Source organism: Cavia porcellus, unplaced genomic scaffold (genome assembly GCF_034190915.1).
Source record: "Cavia porcellus strain 051 isolate PalLab524CR breed Dunkin Hartley unplaced genomic scaffold, mCavPor4.1 scaffold_21, whole genome shotgun sequence".
Classification (NCBI taxonomy): Eukaryota; Metazoa; Chordata; class Mammalia; order Rodentia; family Caviidae; genus Cavia; species Cavia porcellus.
This window is the reverse complement of record NW_026947504.1, coordinates 32,767,588-32,783,173: the sequence shown is the minus strand read 5'-3', so window position 1 is coordinate 32,783,173 and position 15,586 is coordinate 32,767,588. Positions and strand designations below refer to the sequence as shown.

Below are 15,586 nucleotides of genomic sequence, written 5' to 3'. Positions count from 1 at the left end.
TGCTTGGAGGTGTGTGTGTGTGTGTGTGTGTGTGTGTGTGTGTGTGTGTGTTTGTGTGTGCTTATTTTCTCTCCCAGCCTGAGCACCTGCTGGTTCAATGGGGTGTGGGGGAGCTTCCATCCTAATTCTCTACATGGCCTCTACTGGTTTGAGGCAGAGTGGCACTGCAGTGTGTGTGTGTGGGGGGGGGGATTTACTGCATTTTTAAACAATCACACCTCATATCTATCTCTATCTATCTATCATCAAATAATCTCTCAACTGCTCCCTTCTTGGTGAGGCTGACCTACCAAAACTGGAATCAGAGTACAAACTCTACTACTAACTGGAGGGAAAGGTTTGACCCAAGTACCTTCACCTCTCCAATGAAGGATGCAAACCACATCTCACATTTCTTTGTTGCTTAACCCTGAATTCCTTAATATTTTATGGAAATCTTCATATGTCATTATAAAGATTTAGTTTTGAAAATCTTCACAACACTATTTATAATAACAAATTATCAAACTGACTATCCATTAACTAGAAATGGATTAAACTAATTATTTTTCCTGCAATAGAACAGCTTTGTAAAATTTTTAATGTATTATTTAACATAGAAACTGTTCATAACCTTTTTATTTGCACACTGTGAACAACAGGACACATCTTCCAATTAAGAAATATTTTCCCGGAAAGATCTACATTTTAGCACGCGTTCTGAAAGCAAATCATGATTTGGTGGCACTATGAATGTCATCTTCTTTCTTCTTATCTTTATTTTTCTCATTTTTTTACAAGAAATATAAATCATTCCAAGAGCTAGGAATATAAACCCAAATCTTCTAAAAAATTTCCACTGAGCCTACTGCCTTTTCCTCTTAATGTCTTTACTTTCATGGCATCATAGGTTTTTGCATGTTTACCTTTGAATCTACCTTGAGAGACACAAGTCCAAACACATCTGAGAAAATAAATGAAGCCTTCTGCAACCCTGAATTTGCACATCCAGTGGAAATCCCTGCTGTGGCGTTTTCCTCCCACTCTATCTCTGCCCTGGGAGGCAAAGCTGTAAATCATGTCCACTAATGAGGCAGCACTGGGGCCACCAGCATCAGCTGGACACTCAGGGACGTGGAGAGGCCGTTGCCAACTTCCTCACATGGGGGCCCTGATGATCCTTTCATGACTCTCTTCCTGATGAGACACAGTTGCTTAAGATTTCTGAATGTTCTCAAAAGGTCAACCCCTGCCGCCACAGACTGTGTTCCAAAATTTATCTCCATTTTGACAAAAATAAAGAGCTTCAAAGAAAAAGGAAAAATGAGAAAGGGCAAGAGAAAACAGAGAACTCTTTCTTGTACATATTGAAAATGGTTTACACATTTTCTACATGACTTTTATCCCATTTGGAGAATAACAAATCCTCTAAGATTTAATGCCAAATAGGTCTAAATGTATGCTATGGTCTGGAAAACAGGGGAAAAGCAGAAACTTTCATATGAACTGTAGGCGTTAACAGGGCTGGCTTAGCTGACACCACCAACCAGGTAAGCACGAGCCTGGCATTATTAGGACCTAGGATGAAATGCTAATTATTCCACTACTAGCTGATGCCATGGGCAAGGGTAAGATAATATAACTTTTTGAAAGCTACACTTCTTCTACATAAAAACAGAGATGAAGCCTATCAAGGCTCAGTCAACGAGAAGACCGGAAGTGCTGAAGTCTATGTAATAATCTGCTTATCTGGTTTCATCTCCCAAGGTCCCCTTCCTATAAAGCCATGGTGGCTGGTGCCATCGCAAGAGCCTCACAACGCAGGACAGTAGAGTTGTCTGTAGGACACTGGACTCCCAAGACCAGTGAATGCGTGGAAAGAGAGATGCGGACAGTGGACTGTAATAAATTTTGCAGACAAATTTTGAATTTAAGGCGCCCCATGAATGTGGGAGCAAAGTAGTCCTGAACACAAATGGACCCATGGATCCGGGGCCCAAGTGAGGTGCCACCATAGGAAATCAGCTGGGGGAGTCACTGTTCCCAACCCCGACTGTGCATCAGAATCAACTGTGTTTCTAAGGTTTCCAGAGTACTGATTTAATTGTTCTGGGGAAGGGCCTGGGAATCAATCCTTTATTTATTTTCATTTAACCAATGTACTTCATTCAAATACTTTATTTTTTAAATTCAAGAAAATTTCATGAATTATTTGAATTCTTATATGCATTTATTTTTAAGGCAAAGTTCACATAACATAAAATTAATCATTAAAAGTGAAATGTTCGGTGGCATTTGGCATCACTACAACACTGTACGTCCATCTCCCATGTCCAGTCCCACACCCTTTCACCATCCTCACAAGGAAACCCTGCACCGGTTCAGCAATCAGAACTCAATCCCATCCCCTGCTCTCTGGCTCCATGGACTGGTCTATTGTGAATACTTCATATGAATCAAACCATACAAGGTGTGGCCTTTCTTCAGTGACTGCTTTCTTTCACTAAGTAGGCTTTCTACGTTCACTCATGTTGTAGTATGTCTCGCTATTTCACTTCTTGTATGACTGAATAGTATTCCATTCTGTGGGTATGCAACATTTAATTTAGCCATTTATGAACTGATGGACATGGGGCTTTTTCAACCTTTTGCTAGCATATGCATGTCCAAATATTATACTGATTATTTGTTTTTAATTTTTTTGAATATATACCTAGAAATGGAATTGTTTGATCATATGGTACTTCATAGTTAACTTTTTGGGAGAAATAGTTTCTGTGAAGTTCTCCAAATGATCCTATGTCAAGATGATATTAAGAATCACTAATGTATCAGGCTGTAAGCACAGATGGAAAAGATACAAAGGGAAGACAAGAAGTGGGAACATGACAGGGTCAGAAGTAAAACCTCGTGAAAACAACATACCAGAAGCTGTCAAAGCCTGTAAAGAACATGTTTAAATAGGGATGTGCACCCAAAGAGAATCACAGCAAATATTGAAAGGAGCTGGAAATCAAAAAAGGAACTGAAAGAATATAGCACATATGGCAAAAGAAAGGTCAGGTACACTAGCTTCCTTGAGGACTCATTTCTAGGAACCTGGACATAGATAAAATGCTAACTATTCCTTATTCATGATTTATACTTATGGGCAAAGATCCCATCTTTTCCCCTTTACTCTTTCATGGCACCCAAGAAAGGCCATAATCAAAGTCTTAGACTGTTCAGTTAACACTTGAAGAAATACAATGTCAAAATCTCTGCTGCCCACAGCAGTAAACTGTGGAGAATCCTAACCAGTAACTACTTTACCGACTGTATTATAACCCTTCTATGATTTTAAACCACATGGAGAATATCTGAATATAGCAATGTATGATTAGAAAAAGTATTTGATCTTAATTTCGGCAAAAAAATACACTCTTACATTGGTCCCCATTTTTATATAACATTTACCGATCCCTGAATCAGTATTGATAAGAAAATGTATAATTACTTCCCAGTAATTTATTTTTCTTCTGTTAATAAAGAAATGGGTAACTCTTACAACTCCTACATTCTAAGTATGAAAAGTGGTAAGGTTGAAGTTACGTTTGAAGCCACATATTAAATGTAGCTTAAGTTGAAATACTCAACGAGCAGAAGTACTTTTCTGTTTTTTAAAGTACATGTTAATGTTGTTGTTGTTGTTCATTTTAAGTAGGAAATCAGTCAAGAAACATTCCTGAGGGCCGGAAAACAGTGCCCCATTGTAGATTCACTTGTTCAATTAATGCTTCTGTTTTGCAGACACAGTATTTAATTTGACATTTTCTCTTTCTGTGCCAATTGCAGTTTGAACTCTTACTTTCAGTGATCTTAAACACAGCCTTGTGTGACACACAAAACACCAAACCAGCAGCCAAAGCAAGGAGAAAAAGATGTTTTGCTTTAGTATCAAACACCTGGCAAGAAAAGAACAAGTTCCCATAAAGTCTTAAAGCACTCCTGGCTCTCCCTTGAGAATCCAAATGGATGCATTCCGTCTCCTCTTTGAAAACTGGGGTACATTTTTGGCATGCTCACTTGGAATCACAGTTCACCAGACATTCTTACACTCCTTCTTGTTTCTGGTGCCGCTGGTCACTTCTGTCTACCAACAAGGAGGGGGCTCTGCGGTCAGTGTGGTGGTGATGGGGAGGAGGACTTACTCACGCTGACTACTCATGATGATTGGAGGTCCTGAGGTGCGGGATGCACAGAGATGAAGCTCCTACCCACTCAGAAACTTCAATACTATAGACACCACACAGGGAAAAACACGAAGAACAGTTTCCTCACCACTCTCAACCTTCTTGGCCTTTCATGGCCACTCGTCTTTGCAGTAGCCAATTTTGCTTATAATTCTGACTTTCAAATCTAAATCAGAACTGGAGCCAGTAGTCAACAGAATGTAACAGCGTCCTAGTGAAACCCTCTCAGACCCCTTGGAGAACCAACAGAACCTAACACAAAAACTGGGACCCAATCAAAGCTCCTCTTTAATGGAAAAGAAATGTCCAGGACCCTCAGGCAGGAAGCATGAGCCTCCCTAGCTCTGGGAAGTCAAGCTCAGAAGCCCAGGATGATGGCCCCACAGGTAAGACCCTGCGCCTTCTCACTCTAGACAGTGTCTTCAACCTACTCACCACTGTGACTACTGAAGTCCTGGCTCCATTTCCCTTTGTCTCTCAAAAGACAACAATCAAAACTAAGATGCAAAAGCCACAAAGTACCTTCCACAAAATCTGGGAAGCACCACGTTAAAAAAAAATCCTATTTTTGCTTGGCACCTCTTTTTAAAATACAAAACTCGAAGCCAAACGTCCTTTCTGAGGACATTTCCCGTGCATCCACCCCGTTCACAGAAGCACAGGACACGGGCGTCAGCACAGACATCCGCACAGCCAGCATTGTCCCACCTGCAGCATATGACGGCTTTACAGGAGAGCGCCAGGTCCAGGAAGCTCCTGCGGACCTCGAAGGACAGCGCGTACTTCAGGGTGTGGCCGTCTATGATGAGAGCCACGTCGTTCTCCTTGCCTAGCAGATTCCCGAGGTCTGTGCAGTGCTGAGTGATGGCTGCCCGGGTGGCCTGAAATGAGAGCAGAGTGGGGAGGACGGTTGGGTGGTGTCGCAGCTAATGTATAAAAGCAAAACCGAATCCAAGGTAGTTGCTTGAAACGAAAACATGCTCATTTTAAGGGGAAACAGGCAAGAATGCAATGTGGTGCAGTCGTGCTTTGATGGGTAAACACATCCTCATAGTGAGATCCATCTGACACACACTATAGTCGTCTCTCATTGGGGTTCACGGTTGGGGTCCATGGCTCATCTAATGTACCCGACTATTCTCCCCCTGAACTGTAACTGCTAAGCATCCGAAAGACTGCCTTTCTCTCTTCTCTCCCACTCCACACATAACTTTTGGTCCACCTGGGATAAGGAATCTAACATGCTTTTGGAAACTTGAATGGCAAACACTAGCTATTCTTCAGTTTCCACAGGGTAATTTTTAAAGCATCCAAAGATACCAAGAGCTATAAAAACAGCACAAAGGGGATTCATTCATGTTCCTGCTGAGATTTGCAGATTAAAACATTCTTTCCACGTACGATCAGAATAAAAATGCAGCTGATCAATTGCATGTTATAGAAAATCAAACTAAGCTGCCAAAAATGTACCAACACATCGCTACCAGCCTAAGCAAGTACCTTGATGTGGTATGTGTTGTCGTATGGAATTAAACCATAACAACACTCAATATTAAAGTACAATGATATTTGCATTTTCCCTAGGAATGTTAACCTATTAATAGGGTATCTAACTCAAACATAAAAAACTTAGTTCATGCTTATGAGGAGGCACAAAATTCCACTAAAAGTATTGTCTAGATCACTGTCCTTTGGTTATTAAATAATATTTACTTGCAATTTATCAAATGATTACATAAACTATGATCTTCAAGCAATGTGTTTAATAAATGGAAATCTTTCTTCCTCTACTTAAAATGAGGATGAGGTGTTTTTGCAAAGTGAAAAACAGTTTCTATCATTGTAGTGCTCAGTTTTTATCCTCAAGAAGAAATTTTTGAAAATACAAATACAATTAAGAAGAAAGTGGAATAGAGCCCTATGCTGCGGCCAGATGACCTAAGGTCCTGACTTTCCACTTCCTACTGTTATGATCTTGTGCAAGATGCTTAGCCTCTTTAAAATAAACTGCAGTGTTCCCCTGTGTAAATGGAGCTGGAAACACTTCATCGCATTTTTCTTATGAACAAATGAACCAATCAGTGTCAAGTGCCTAGGGTTGGGCTGGGCATGCAATAAACAATAAAATCAGTTCTTTCCCCCCTTACAACTATATTCATTAAGAGTTGCCTATATTTACTAAGTGTGTAGTTTCAGCACTTTGAGAGGCAGAGGCAGGAAGATCACAAGATTGAGCCTAACCTGAGAAATTTAGTGACTTAGTGACTTAGACCCTGTCTCATAATAAAAAAGTCTGGGAATGCAGTTCAGTAAGGAGGTCATCAGTGTAGTAGTATACTATAAAAAGGAAGGAAGGAAGGAAGGAAGGAAGGAAGGAAGGAAAGAAGGAAGGAAAGACAACCCACAGAGTGGGAGGAAAAAACTTTAGTTGTTGATATTAGACGAAGGACTAATATCTAGAACACAAAAAGAACTGAAAAAAAAAAAATGGATTCCCCAAACTTAAAGACCCCAATTCAAAAATGGGCATCTGCGATGAATAGATACTTCACAGAAGTACAAATAGCAAATAAATACATAAAAAATGTTCAGCATCACTGATCATTCAAGAGGTTGCAAATTAAAACAAAGCTGAGATTCCATCTCACTCCAGCAAAAATGGCCATCATCAAGAAATAAACCAAATTCTGGCTGTGGAGCAAAAGGAATCCTTTTCCACTGTTGGTGTAAGTGTAGACTGGTGCAACCACTGTGGAAATCAGTGTGGAGATTCCTCAAAATAGTAAGACTAGAGATCCCACTTGACTCAGCTGTTCTCCTTCTTGGTATCTTCCCAAAAGAGTTAAAAGCATCATACCACAGTGATATATGTATACTCATATTTATAACAGCACAGTTTATAAGAGCAAAATCTTGTAAACAACACAAATGCCCATCAATTGAGGAACAGATAAAAAAAAAAGATGTCTTTTTATACAACAGAGTACTACTCACTATAAAGAAGGATAAGTTTGAGACCTTTATAGCTAAATGGATGGACCTTGAGACTATACTCTTGAGAGAAATAAATTGGACAGATATGTGTAAATATCACATTGTCTCTCTAGTGTGAGAAGTTAAAAGTGTCAATAAGAAGCAAAACATCTAATGGGTATTGTGAAACAGGAAATAACTATTCAAAGGGAAAGGGAAATCGGGTGGGGGGATGGAAGGGAAAAGAAAAAATGAGAAAAAAAGGATAAAAAGGGAACAAAGTCTTACAAATAAAGGAAGGAATGAGAGATTGAAGACAGGGAAGAAAATGGGGAAAAAAGAGGAACTAAGATATATCACATACAGCTACAAATTTCCTACAATGAATGTGATCATTACATATATCTAAATCATACCAATAAACACAATTATTAAAAAATAAAGAAACTATGCATACATTCTGCTTCACATAGAATGAATGCCATCATTGATAATGCTTCCATGTAGACAAAATATAGATGAATAATTAATAGAATGAGTTAAAGCTATATTGGTTTTTATTAAAATGAAGGTAAGCTTATAGTTCTTATTACTTATGTAATTATAAATATCAAATAAACATCCTCTAAACATCTATGCTAATCTATGAAAATCACCTGCCTTTTAAAATTTGGAGTCAAGAAATCCTTCCTACTTAGAGAAATCCCACCTTGACAGTTAGTGATTGCCTGTCTTGCTGGGAACTCAGACAGGTCTGGACAACTCCGCCAAGGGCCAATGAGTTGAGGACAGAAAACCTCCTGAGAAATACGCAGTTCGGGGTTGGAGCCAGGCAGGCAGATTCATCGGCAGTTCAGCCTGATGCGGAAGCAGCACTCGGTTTATTTCCCTCATGGACATAAGCCTGGACCCCAAGGGGACAACACCAAGGAATAAAAGTCCCAGAGATACAGACCATGCCTGTGTTTCTCTGTCATTGCTGATCCATTTTTTAAAGCAGGCACAGCACGAGTGAAGATCCACAGAATTGTATCAGAAAGGTCACCTTCTCAGCTGAGCACAGTTCAGTAGCACGCATGAGGATAGTCTATGCCAGGGAATCCCTGAGCAACAGAAATGGGTGCTGCAGTTTGAATGTGTCCCCAAAGTTCCTGTGTTGAACACATCACCATCAATATAGCATCACTGAGAGGTGGAGCCTGGGAAAGGGGATTAAGGTCACAGAGGCTCCGCCCTTGAGGGTGGCTGCTGCCTTTGTCCCCAGAGGAGGTGAGAGAGGAAACCAGGTTCACATCTCCCCTGGCAGGGAAGCTGGCTCTCTCCCCGCTCACCCTGCCTGTCTTCCCTGGGATAACAGGGCACCAAGGCCCTCTCCAGATGCATTCCCTCACCTTGGACGGTTCAGCCTTCAGAACTGTGAGCCAAATGAACGCCTACTGTTCATAAGTTACCGAGTTTGTGGTGTTCTTTTAGAGTAGCACAAGATCAATAAAGATGTAAAGCCTGAGAAAGCTGTGTTCCTTCCTCTCCCCTACAAATGCAGGGAGGAGTCCAAAAGGCAGCTGGATATTTAAGCAGGGCTGGAGGGTTGGACACAGGGAAACATAGGTGGCCACTCTTCCTGACAGCCTTATTTTCTCACAACCTCCCACATACTGGGAAAAGGGGGTCCCACCAAGTTGTGCTTTCAAATTGAGCCACAAAATGCGCTACACGAGCCACCCCTCCCTTACGTAGAAACCTATTCCTCAATGTACTGTTATTAGACTGCGTGGTCTTTGGGAGGTGTTTAGGTTATGAAGGTGGGGTCCTCATGGTAGGATTTGTGTCCTAATGAGAGACAGGAAAGTGTCCTCTCTCTGGTTTTCACTCCCCCTAACCATGTGAGGACACAGCAAGGAGATGGCCATTTGCAAAAGAATGACCACAACTTAATCTTGATGTCCCAACTCTCAAAACCATGGAGAATAAATGTCTATTGTTGCAGTCACAGAATCACTGGTATTTTGCTGTCACAGCTGGAGCAAAGGCAAACGCAGTACTATTCTTGTCATCACGGGCACTTAGACAAAAGGACATGGTTTGGTTTTCTGGAAACAGAAAACAAAGCCAGGATGAAAGCAATGCTTTCTACCATGATCAGTATCTGGAATAAGCTTCTAATGTGATGTAGGAACTCCTGTTACAGACGCACATACAGCAAAGAATGAAAATGTGGGAGAAGGCTGCTGTCTTAATCTGGTTTGTGTTACTATCACAGAATCCTTGAGTTTGGAACGTCTGTAATGGACAGAAATTTGTTGGCCTGGTTCTGGAGGCTGGGAACGCCAACATTGAGGGGCTAGCATCTGGGGAGGGCCTTCTGCAGTGTCACCTGACAACAATGGTAAAAGGGAGAGAAAGAGAGAACAATTATCAAACTGGAAGCTTTAAATTCTTCTATAATTGACATTAACCTACTCATGAGGGTGGGGTCCTCATGACCTAATAGCCACTCTTTATGTCCCTCTACCAGCATTAGGGATTAGGATTCCCACACATAAGCTTCGGAGGACACACCCAGACCTCAGCGGCCCCTCAGTACACTAATGCACAGTGCAGGAGGCAGGGCAAGGCCTTCAGGAGCCGGGTGCATGTGGGAGTGGGTGTACCATGGCCTTTTGAACTGCAATCTGCATGTATATAGTGACCACCTGCTCCCAAAGCAGTGAGCGTGCCAAACATTACCAAGTTACACTATAACAATAAAAAAACTCACAGTCTACTCTGTTGACCAGGGATTTTTCTCACAGTATGGAACATTAATAGTTTGCAAAAAAATTAAGCAGTCGCATGTTAGTTCAATTAAGTACTTACATCAACCCCACTTATTTTAATGAGCCAACTAAGATATAGTTATTGCAGTAAGCTTGCTCTAATGGTAATAAAATATCAAACATATGTGTTTCATGGAGTCTACACTCATAAATTTTATATACACTCAAGATGACAAATATACAAAAGTAAGGATGAAATAAGGCGAAGCTAATGTTCTCCTATGAGCAGATTCTATACATCACCACCATTACGGCCTAGCCTGCTTTGGCTCATGTTTTGGGCTGGCTGGAATTGCACTAAGTTGTAAATCTGAGGAAGGCGGAAACTCCTTTTGCCAACCTCTTTTCATGCTAACCCATGGCAGGTGCTCAATAAATGTGTTGGGCTCACATATGAATTGATTTAAGTCTTGGTTCTAAATGTTTCCTTCTATATCTAGGAGAGATCACTGATGGGTTTGAGGACCATTTCAGACCTCCCCATAGAATTCCATCTTCCCAGGACACATCACAATATGCTTTCCTTAAAAATGATTGGTTCTTAATTCTTCTTTCTGTTATGATTGGTTCTCAGTTCTCTCTGTTATGATTGGTTCTCAGTTCTTTTCTCTGTTATGATTGGTTCTCAGTTCATCTCTCTGCTATGGTTGGTTCTCAATTCTCTCCGCTTCTGTCATGGCCTTTTATTTCTTTTTTTAATGTCATCAGCTTCCTCCACTCCTACCTTATGTTTTATTCCAGTCTTTCCTCATCTGATCTGCTGAGAATCCCTCCTTTACGTTGGAGATTGAAAATCTTTGCTATTACTAAACCCTCTGAAGACCTATCCTTCCAACTCTCCCCTTAACTTGTCTCCAGCCTCTATTTTATAATTCCTGCATGTTCCATGCCCACTCAGCAATAATCTTTGATCAAACCCAGACTAGCTGGACTCACCACACATGTGTGGAGGAATATAAGTCCCTTCTGTGCAGTTCTCCAGCCAGCTGATGGAAGGTATTACTATCACAAACAGTTCCTTATTCTCAAATGAACTATGACTCAAAAGTCTATTTGTAAGGTAGTTATTGGACACTTAGAATCCATTTTCCCAAAGGACTGATGTTACAAATTGTGGTTGGAACTCAGGGCCTGTTAATACCTATTTAGCCCAGTTGCTAAAATTTATACCGCAGTCTCTTACTTTAATAAAAACCAATTACTGAGAGTTACAATAGACTTAACTGTTATGAGGGGCACAGGGAGTTGGGGTTAGGGGTTTAACTCCCAGAAAGATAAGAAACATTCCAAAATCCCTAATTAGAATTTGTGTTTCAGGTGTTAAGATTGAATTATATATTTCCAGCTGTTCATTCATGTTCTACAATTTCATTTTCCTTTGTGATTAAAAACACGATATAATGCCAGAAATGAGTGACTACCACGGATGACAGGCCCCTCCAGCACAGTGAACAAAGTCCGCCTTTTTTCCCAGTTGTCTTCTGTAGTGAGCCTTGTACTTCTTCTCACAAGGTTGGTGCTTATCTTTGAAGCTCTACTGTTTTAAAAAAAATGTTCACGAACCCCATCGCTAGTACACTGTGATCTCAAGGGATGATGCTCTTAGTAGACGGTGCTCTGTGGTTCATCTGCTGGTCCCTGGAGTATGGAGGGACACAGACCATTCCTTCTATGAACAGATGGAACTCCAAAGATGGTTCCACTGCTGATCCTCTTGGATTTAATAAGCAAATCAGGAGACATGAAAATTTCTAGAACCTGTATATGTTCTACCAATGTGTAAAAGACATGACGCTTTCTTCAAAGTCACACATTCCAAGGACAGGGCCACATGTCAGGGCAGAAGTCCGCCCTCCATAAGCTCAGCAGAGCCACAAGGAATTCCTGGACACCGTGGCAGAAACAGCTGCGTTAGCCCTTGCTTTGATGTTCTGCACATTCCAAGGGGCTCCAAGCTGACCATGCTGAAAGCAAGGCGAGTTCAGGTTTCATTAGCAGTGCTTCAACCCAAACCCAAGGCTCCAGGCCCCCAAGTTCAGGAGCAGACGCCTCGCTCCTGAATTAACCTTGGTGGATGAGTATCTAATGACAACGCTCTTTCTCCAGCCCACAGGTGCAGTTTTAGGCTTTTCCCATTCTGTCTGTCTGTTTTTCCTGCCTCTTGCCAACTGCCAGCTACATCTTTTTTCACCACCTCCCCTCTCATTCTGCAGATCATTCCCACTGCCCAGTCACTCCTCTGGAACAGCTGCAGCTCGCACTTTCCTGCTGCTTTCTTTTCCTTTCATTTTCTAAATGATCATTTTCATTTTCCAGCTCCTTCTCCATAGCACTACCATGGACGCTACTTTAGCATTCATGGAATTTAGTGAATGTAACAAGTCTATAATGCTTAATACACGACTTGTGAGGCAGCAAATCCCTGTTTCGCCAGCACAGACCCGAAAGTAACTGCATGCGGCCTCTGCTGGCAGCGGCTGGTGGCGAGCAGAGCTGGACCTTTGGTGCTCTGAGCATCTGCTTTGCTTTAGTCCATGAATAGATACAAGAGGTCTGCACTGAATGTGCAAGTTTTCAAGATCTTCTACCATATTAATAATTTCAAAGACTACAAGATGCTAGCTCACAAGCATCAGTCCAAAAATCTCAAGAGCTATTTGGCTTCTTGCGTGTAAGTACCTCTAAGCCACTTGCTTAGTGCCTGTTTTGTGTTTGTTGTGTTTGTTAATTTAACTGGCAAACAGTCTATTGTGCCTGTTTTGAGTTTCTCTTTGGCAGTCATCCCTACCTCACAACAGGTTAAGTCTGATTTTTAAAAATTTCGTATCTTCTCAGAGCACACTAGCATACAGGCCTCTACATTAGTCACCAGTTCGCTATTTTTGTTCTGGTTAATTAGCATTCTTGGGGTACAATTAAAATACAATAAAGCTGATCCTTTTTAAAGTATATAATTCAAGAGTTTTACCAAAACACACAGTCATACAATCCCTACTCTAATCAAGATGCGAAAGCCTGCCATCACACCAAAAATTCCCTCTTGCCAGTCTGCAGGCGATCCCCTCCCTTCAGCCCCAACTCCTGGCTTCAGTCCCTATCGTGCCGCCTCTTTTAAAATGTTGCATAAACAGAATCATAGTTTGTGGTCTTTTCTGTGTGGCCTGATGCTGTGAGATCAACCGATATTTTCGCACATAGCAACTGCTCATTCCTTTTCATTGCCAAGTGATAGTGCAATATATGAATAGAACACAGTTTGTTTGTCCACTCCTCTGTTGTAATATGGCTGAGCCATTTACAGCCTGGGCATACCATGAATAATTCCACTGTGAAGATCTGTGTACTAGTCTTTGTGTGGATCTCTGTTCTCAGTTCTCCTAGGTAGAAACCCAAGACTGGAATTATCCAATCACACCATATATATGACACACACAGCCAGTGCAGGGTTGACACAACAGAAACTGCAAGAGTGCTTCCCAGGGCAGCTCTATTTGGGGTTCCCAGTGGCCATGTGTGAGCTTCCCCTTTATTCTCCACCTTTATTAATACATGCATCCTCAATCTGTAATTTTAGCCATTCTAGAAGTATCTAGTGATAGAGTGCATGGTTTAACTCCACATTTCTTGACTACTAATGCTTGACATTTTATTAGATTTCAATTTAACTGGCAAAAATGTTATGTTTATGTACAACATGATGTTTTGTCTAAATTAAGCTAAATAACATGTGCATTATCAAATTTCTTCTAATGCTTACTGAAGTAAATGCATTTATGCTTGCTGGGATTTTAAGGTATGCACTTTGAGCAAGTGGGCTCATTCAAGTAACAGGCAGGGACATTTTTCTATAGGATAAGTACAGCACACAGGGCCTCTCTGACCCAAGAATCATGTGGCAGGCTCGCGGGGACAATGTCTTCTTCACCTCTTTTTTTTACAACTCAAATCTCTAAAAGATCCACATTTTCCTAAAGAGGTATCCCAGACAGTGTTAAAGGAAAGATTCAGCAAGTGGGAGTATGAAAGAAAACTGGCAGTGGCCACTACCGAGCATTGCTTATAAGAAAGAGACTATTTATTCACTTATGCTTCAGAGCCTAGAAAGTTTGAAAACTATCAATCACCACTATTTACCAAAAGAAAATGTGACCAACAGTTTTGACAGAGTTCAGATCACTGAGGTTAAAAATACCCCCTTGAAAATATGCGCTTCTTTTTAGTTCTTGAAGGATATTAAATACAAACCTCATATGTTTAATTTATTTTCTTACCCCAAAACTAGATTTTTACTTTAGTACTAGGAATCATCTTACATGCTGGACAAATATATTCTTGAATAGCTGTATATAATAAAATCTGAAAAATAATTTATGTGCTTTAAAAAGCACTGACTCATTAAAGCTGGACTGTGGGTCTTTTCTGTAATTTGATAGTGTGGAATTCTTCTTAGACAAACTTTTGTTCTACAAGAAAATTAGTTCAAAGTGTGACCCTCCTGCAGGAAGAATGTGAAATCAGCACTTGTGAGCCTTCACTCAGCTACACAAAAAGCAGCCCCCGAATTCCATGGGACAGTTGCTTGTCACACACTTGCCCCAACTGGAGATCTGGAAGTCACCGCATTCTCTGGGGACACCGTGAATCACTGCCACTTTTAATGTTACCATACTAACCAGGAATGCTTTGACTATCAACTTCAGCTTTGTTACTTAATTTTCCGTCCTTTGAGGATTAAATTTTTAATTTTAACATATCAATGACATGGTCATTGCACTTATTATTTCTAAAGTCTCCCTGATTCTTGACAGGGAGTCCAAATATATTCAAAGTGTCCAATCCAAACACAGTAAGGACTGAATTTAGAAATTAAATTACTATAGAGATTAATTTTTAGACAAGTATGTCCTACAGAATTTTCTTAAACTGTGTGACTAAGTGGTCAGGTAAGTTTTAGCACAGGAAGACAGAGCAGTATTAACCTCTGCAAGGTCTGCATTTGGCTCGGGTCACATCTTACACAACAGAAAGCCATTTCAATGCCTGAAATACTTATGTGTTTAACAGGCATCTCCAAAAACAAGACTAACTCTTTGATGCCATATACACAATGACAGTCATCTTAAATAAATTATTTAAATCCTTTCCCCTTGCAGATTAAAACTTCTAACTTTGATATTTCAAAGATACAGTCAGGGTACTCACTCAGTTTGAAAGCCTCATTGGCTGTTGCAGTAGCTATCATGTGTCTAGGATGCAGTTAGCCTCATGCAAATAGCAAATAAAAATGGTAAAATAATTCCAAAAGACAGGCATTAAAGGAGGTCATAAAAAGGCTTTCCAGACGCATATGCAGCAGGTGTCCTTGTCTGACAGGTGCGGATCAGTGTGATCACACAGAATACAGGACTGCAGGCTCACATTCGGTACCTCGTGAGGCAAAGGTACGGGTCAGAAAGGGCTGGGGCTGGGCTGCCATCCACAGGCCTAGGCCAGGGCAGCACTGCCGATGGACCTCCTCAGTGCTGCTGCACCAGCAGGGGCCAGGGGCCAGAGAGAGTTATGTGAGAGAAACGAGCTCTGTGGATA

General features: G+C 41.0%; 1 protein-coding gene across 2 annotated transcripts in view; it reads right to left on the bottom strand.

Moving 5' to 3' along the window:
* Positions 1-15,586, bottom strand: part of Atp8a2 (ATPase phospholipid transporting 8A2) — a 627,840-nt gene that overhangs the window by 297,815 nt on the left and 314,439 nt on the right. For both annotated transcript variants that reach the window (XM_063232530.1, XM_063232531.1), the window contains exon 25: positions 4,920-5,092. In XM_063232530.1, coding sequence (XP_063088600.1) covers positions 4,920-5,092 — 173 coding nt within the window. The remainder of the gene's footprint in view (positions 1-4,919; positions 5,093-15,586) is intronic.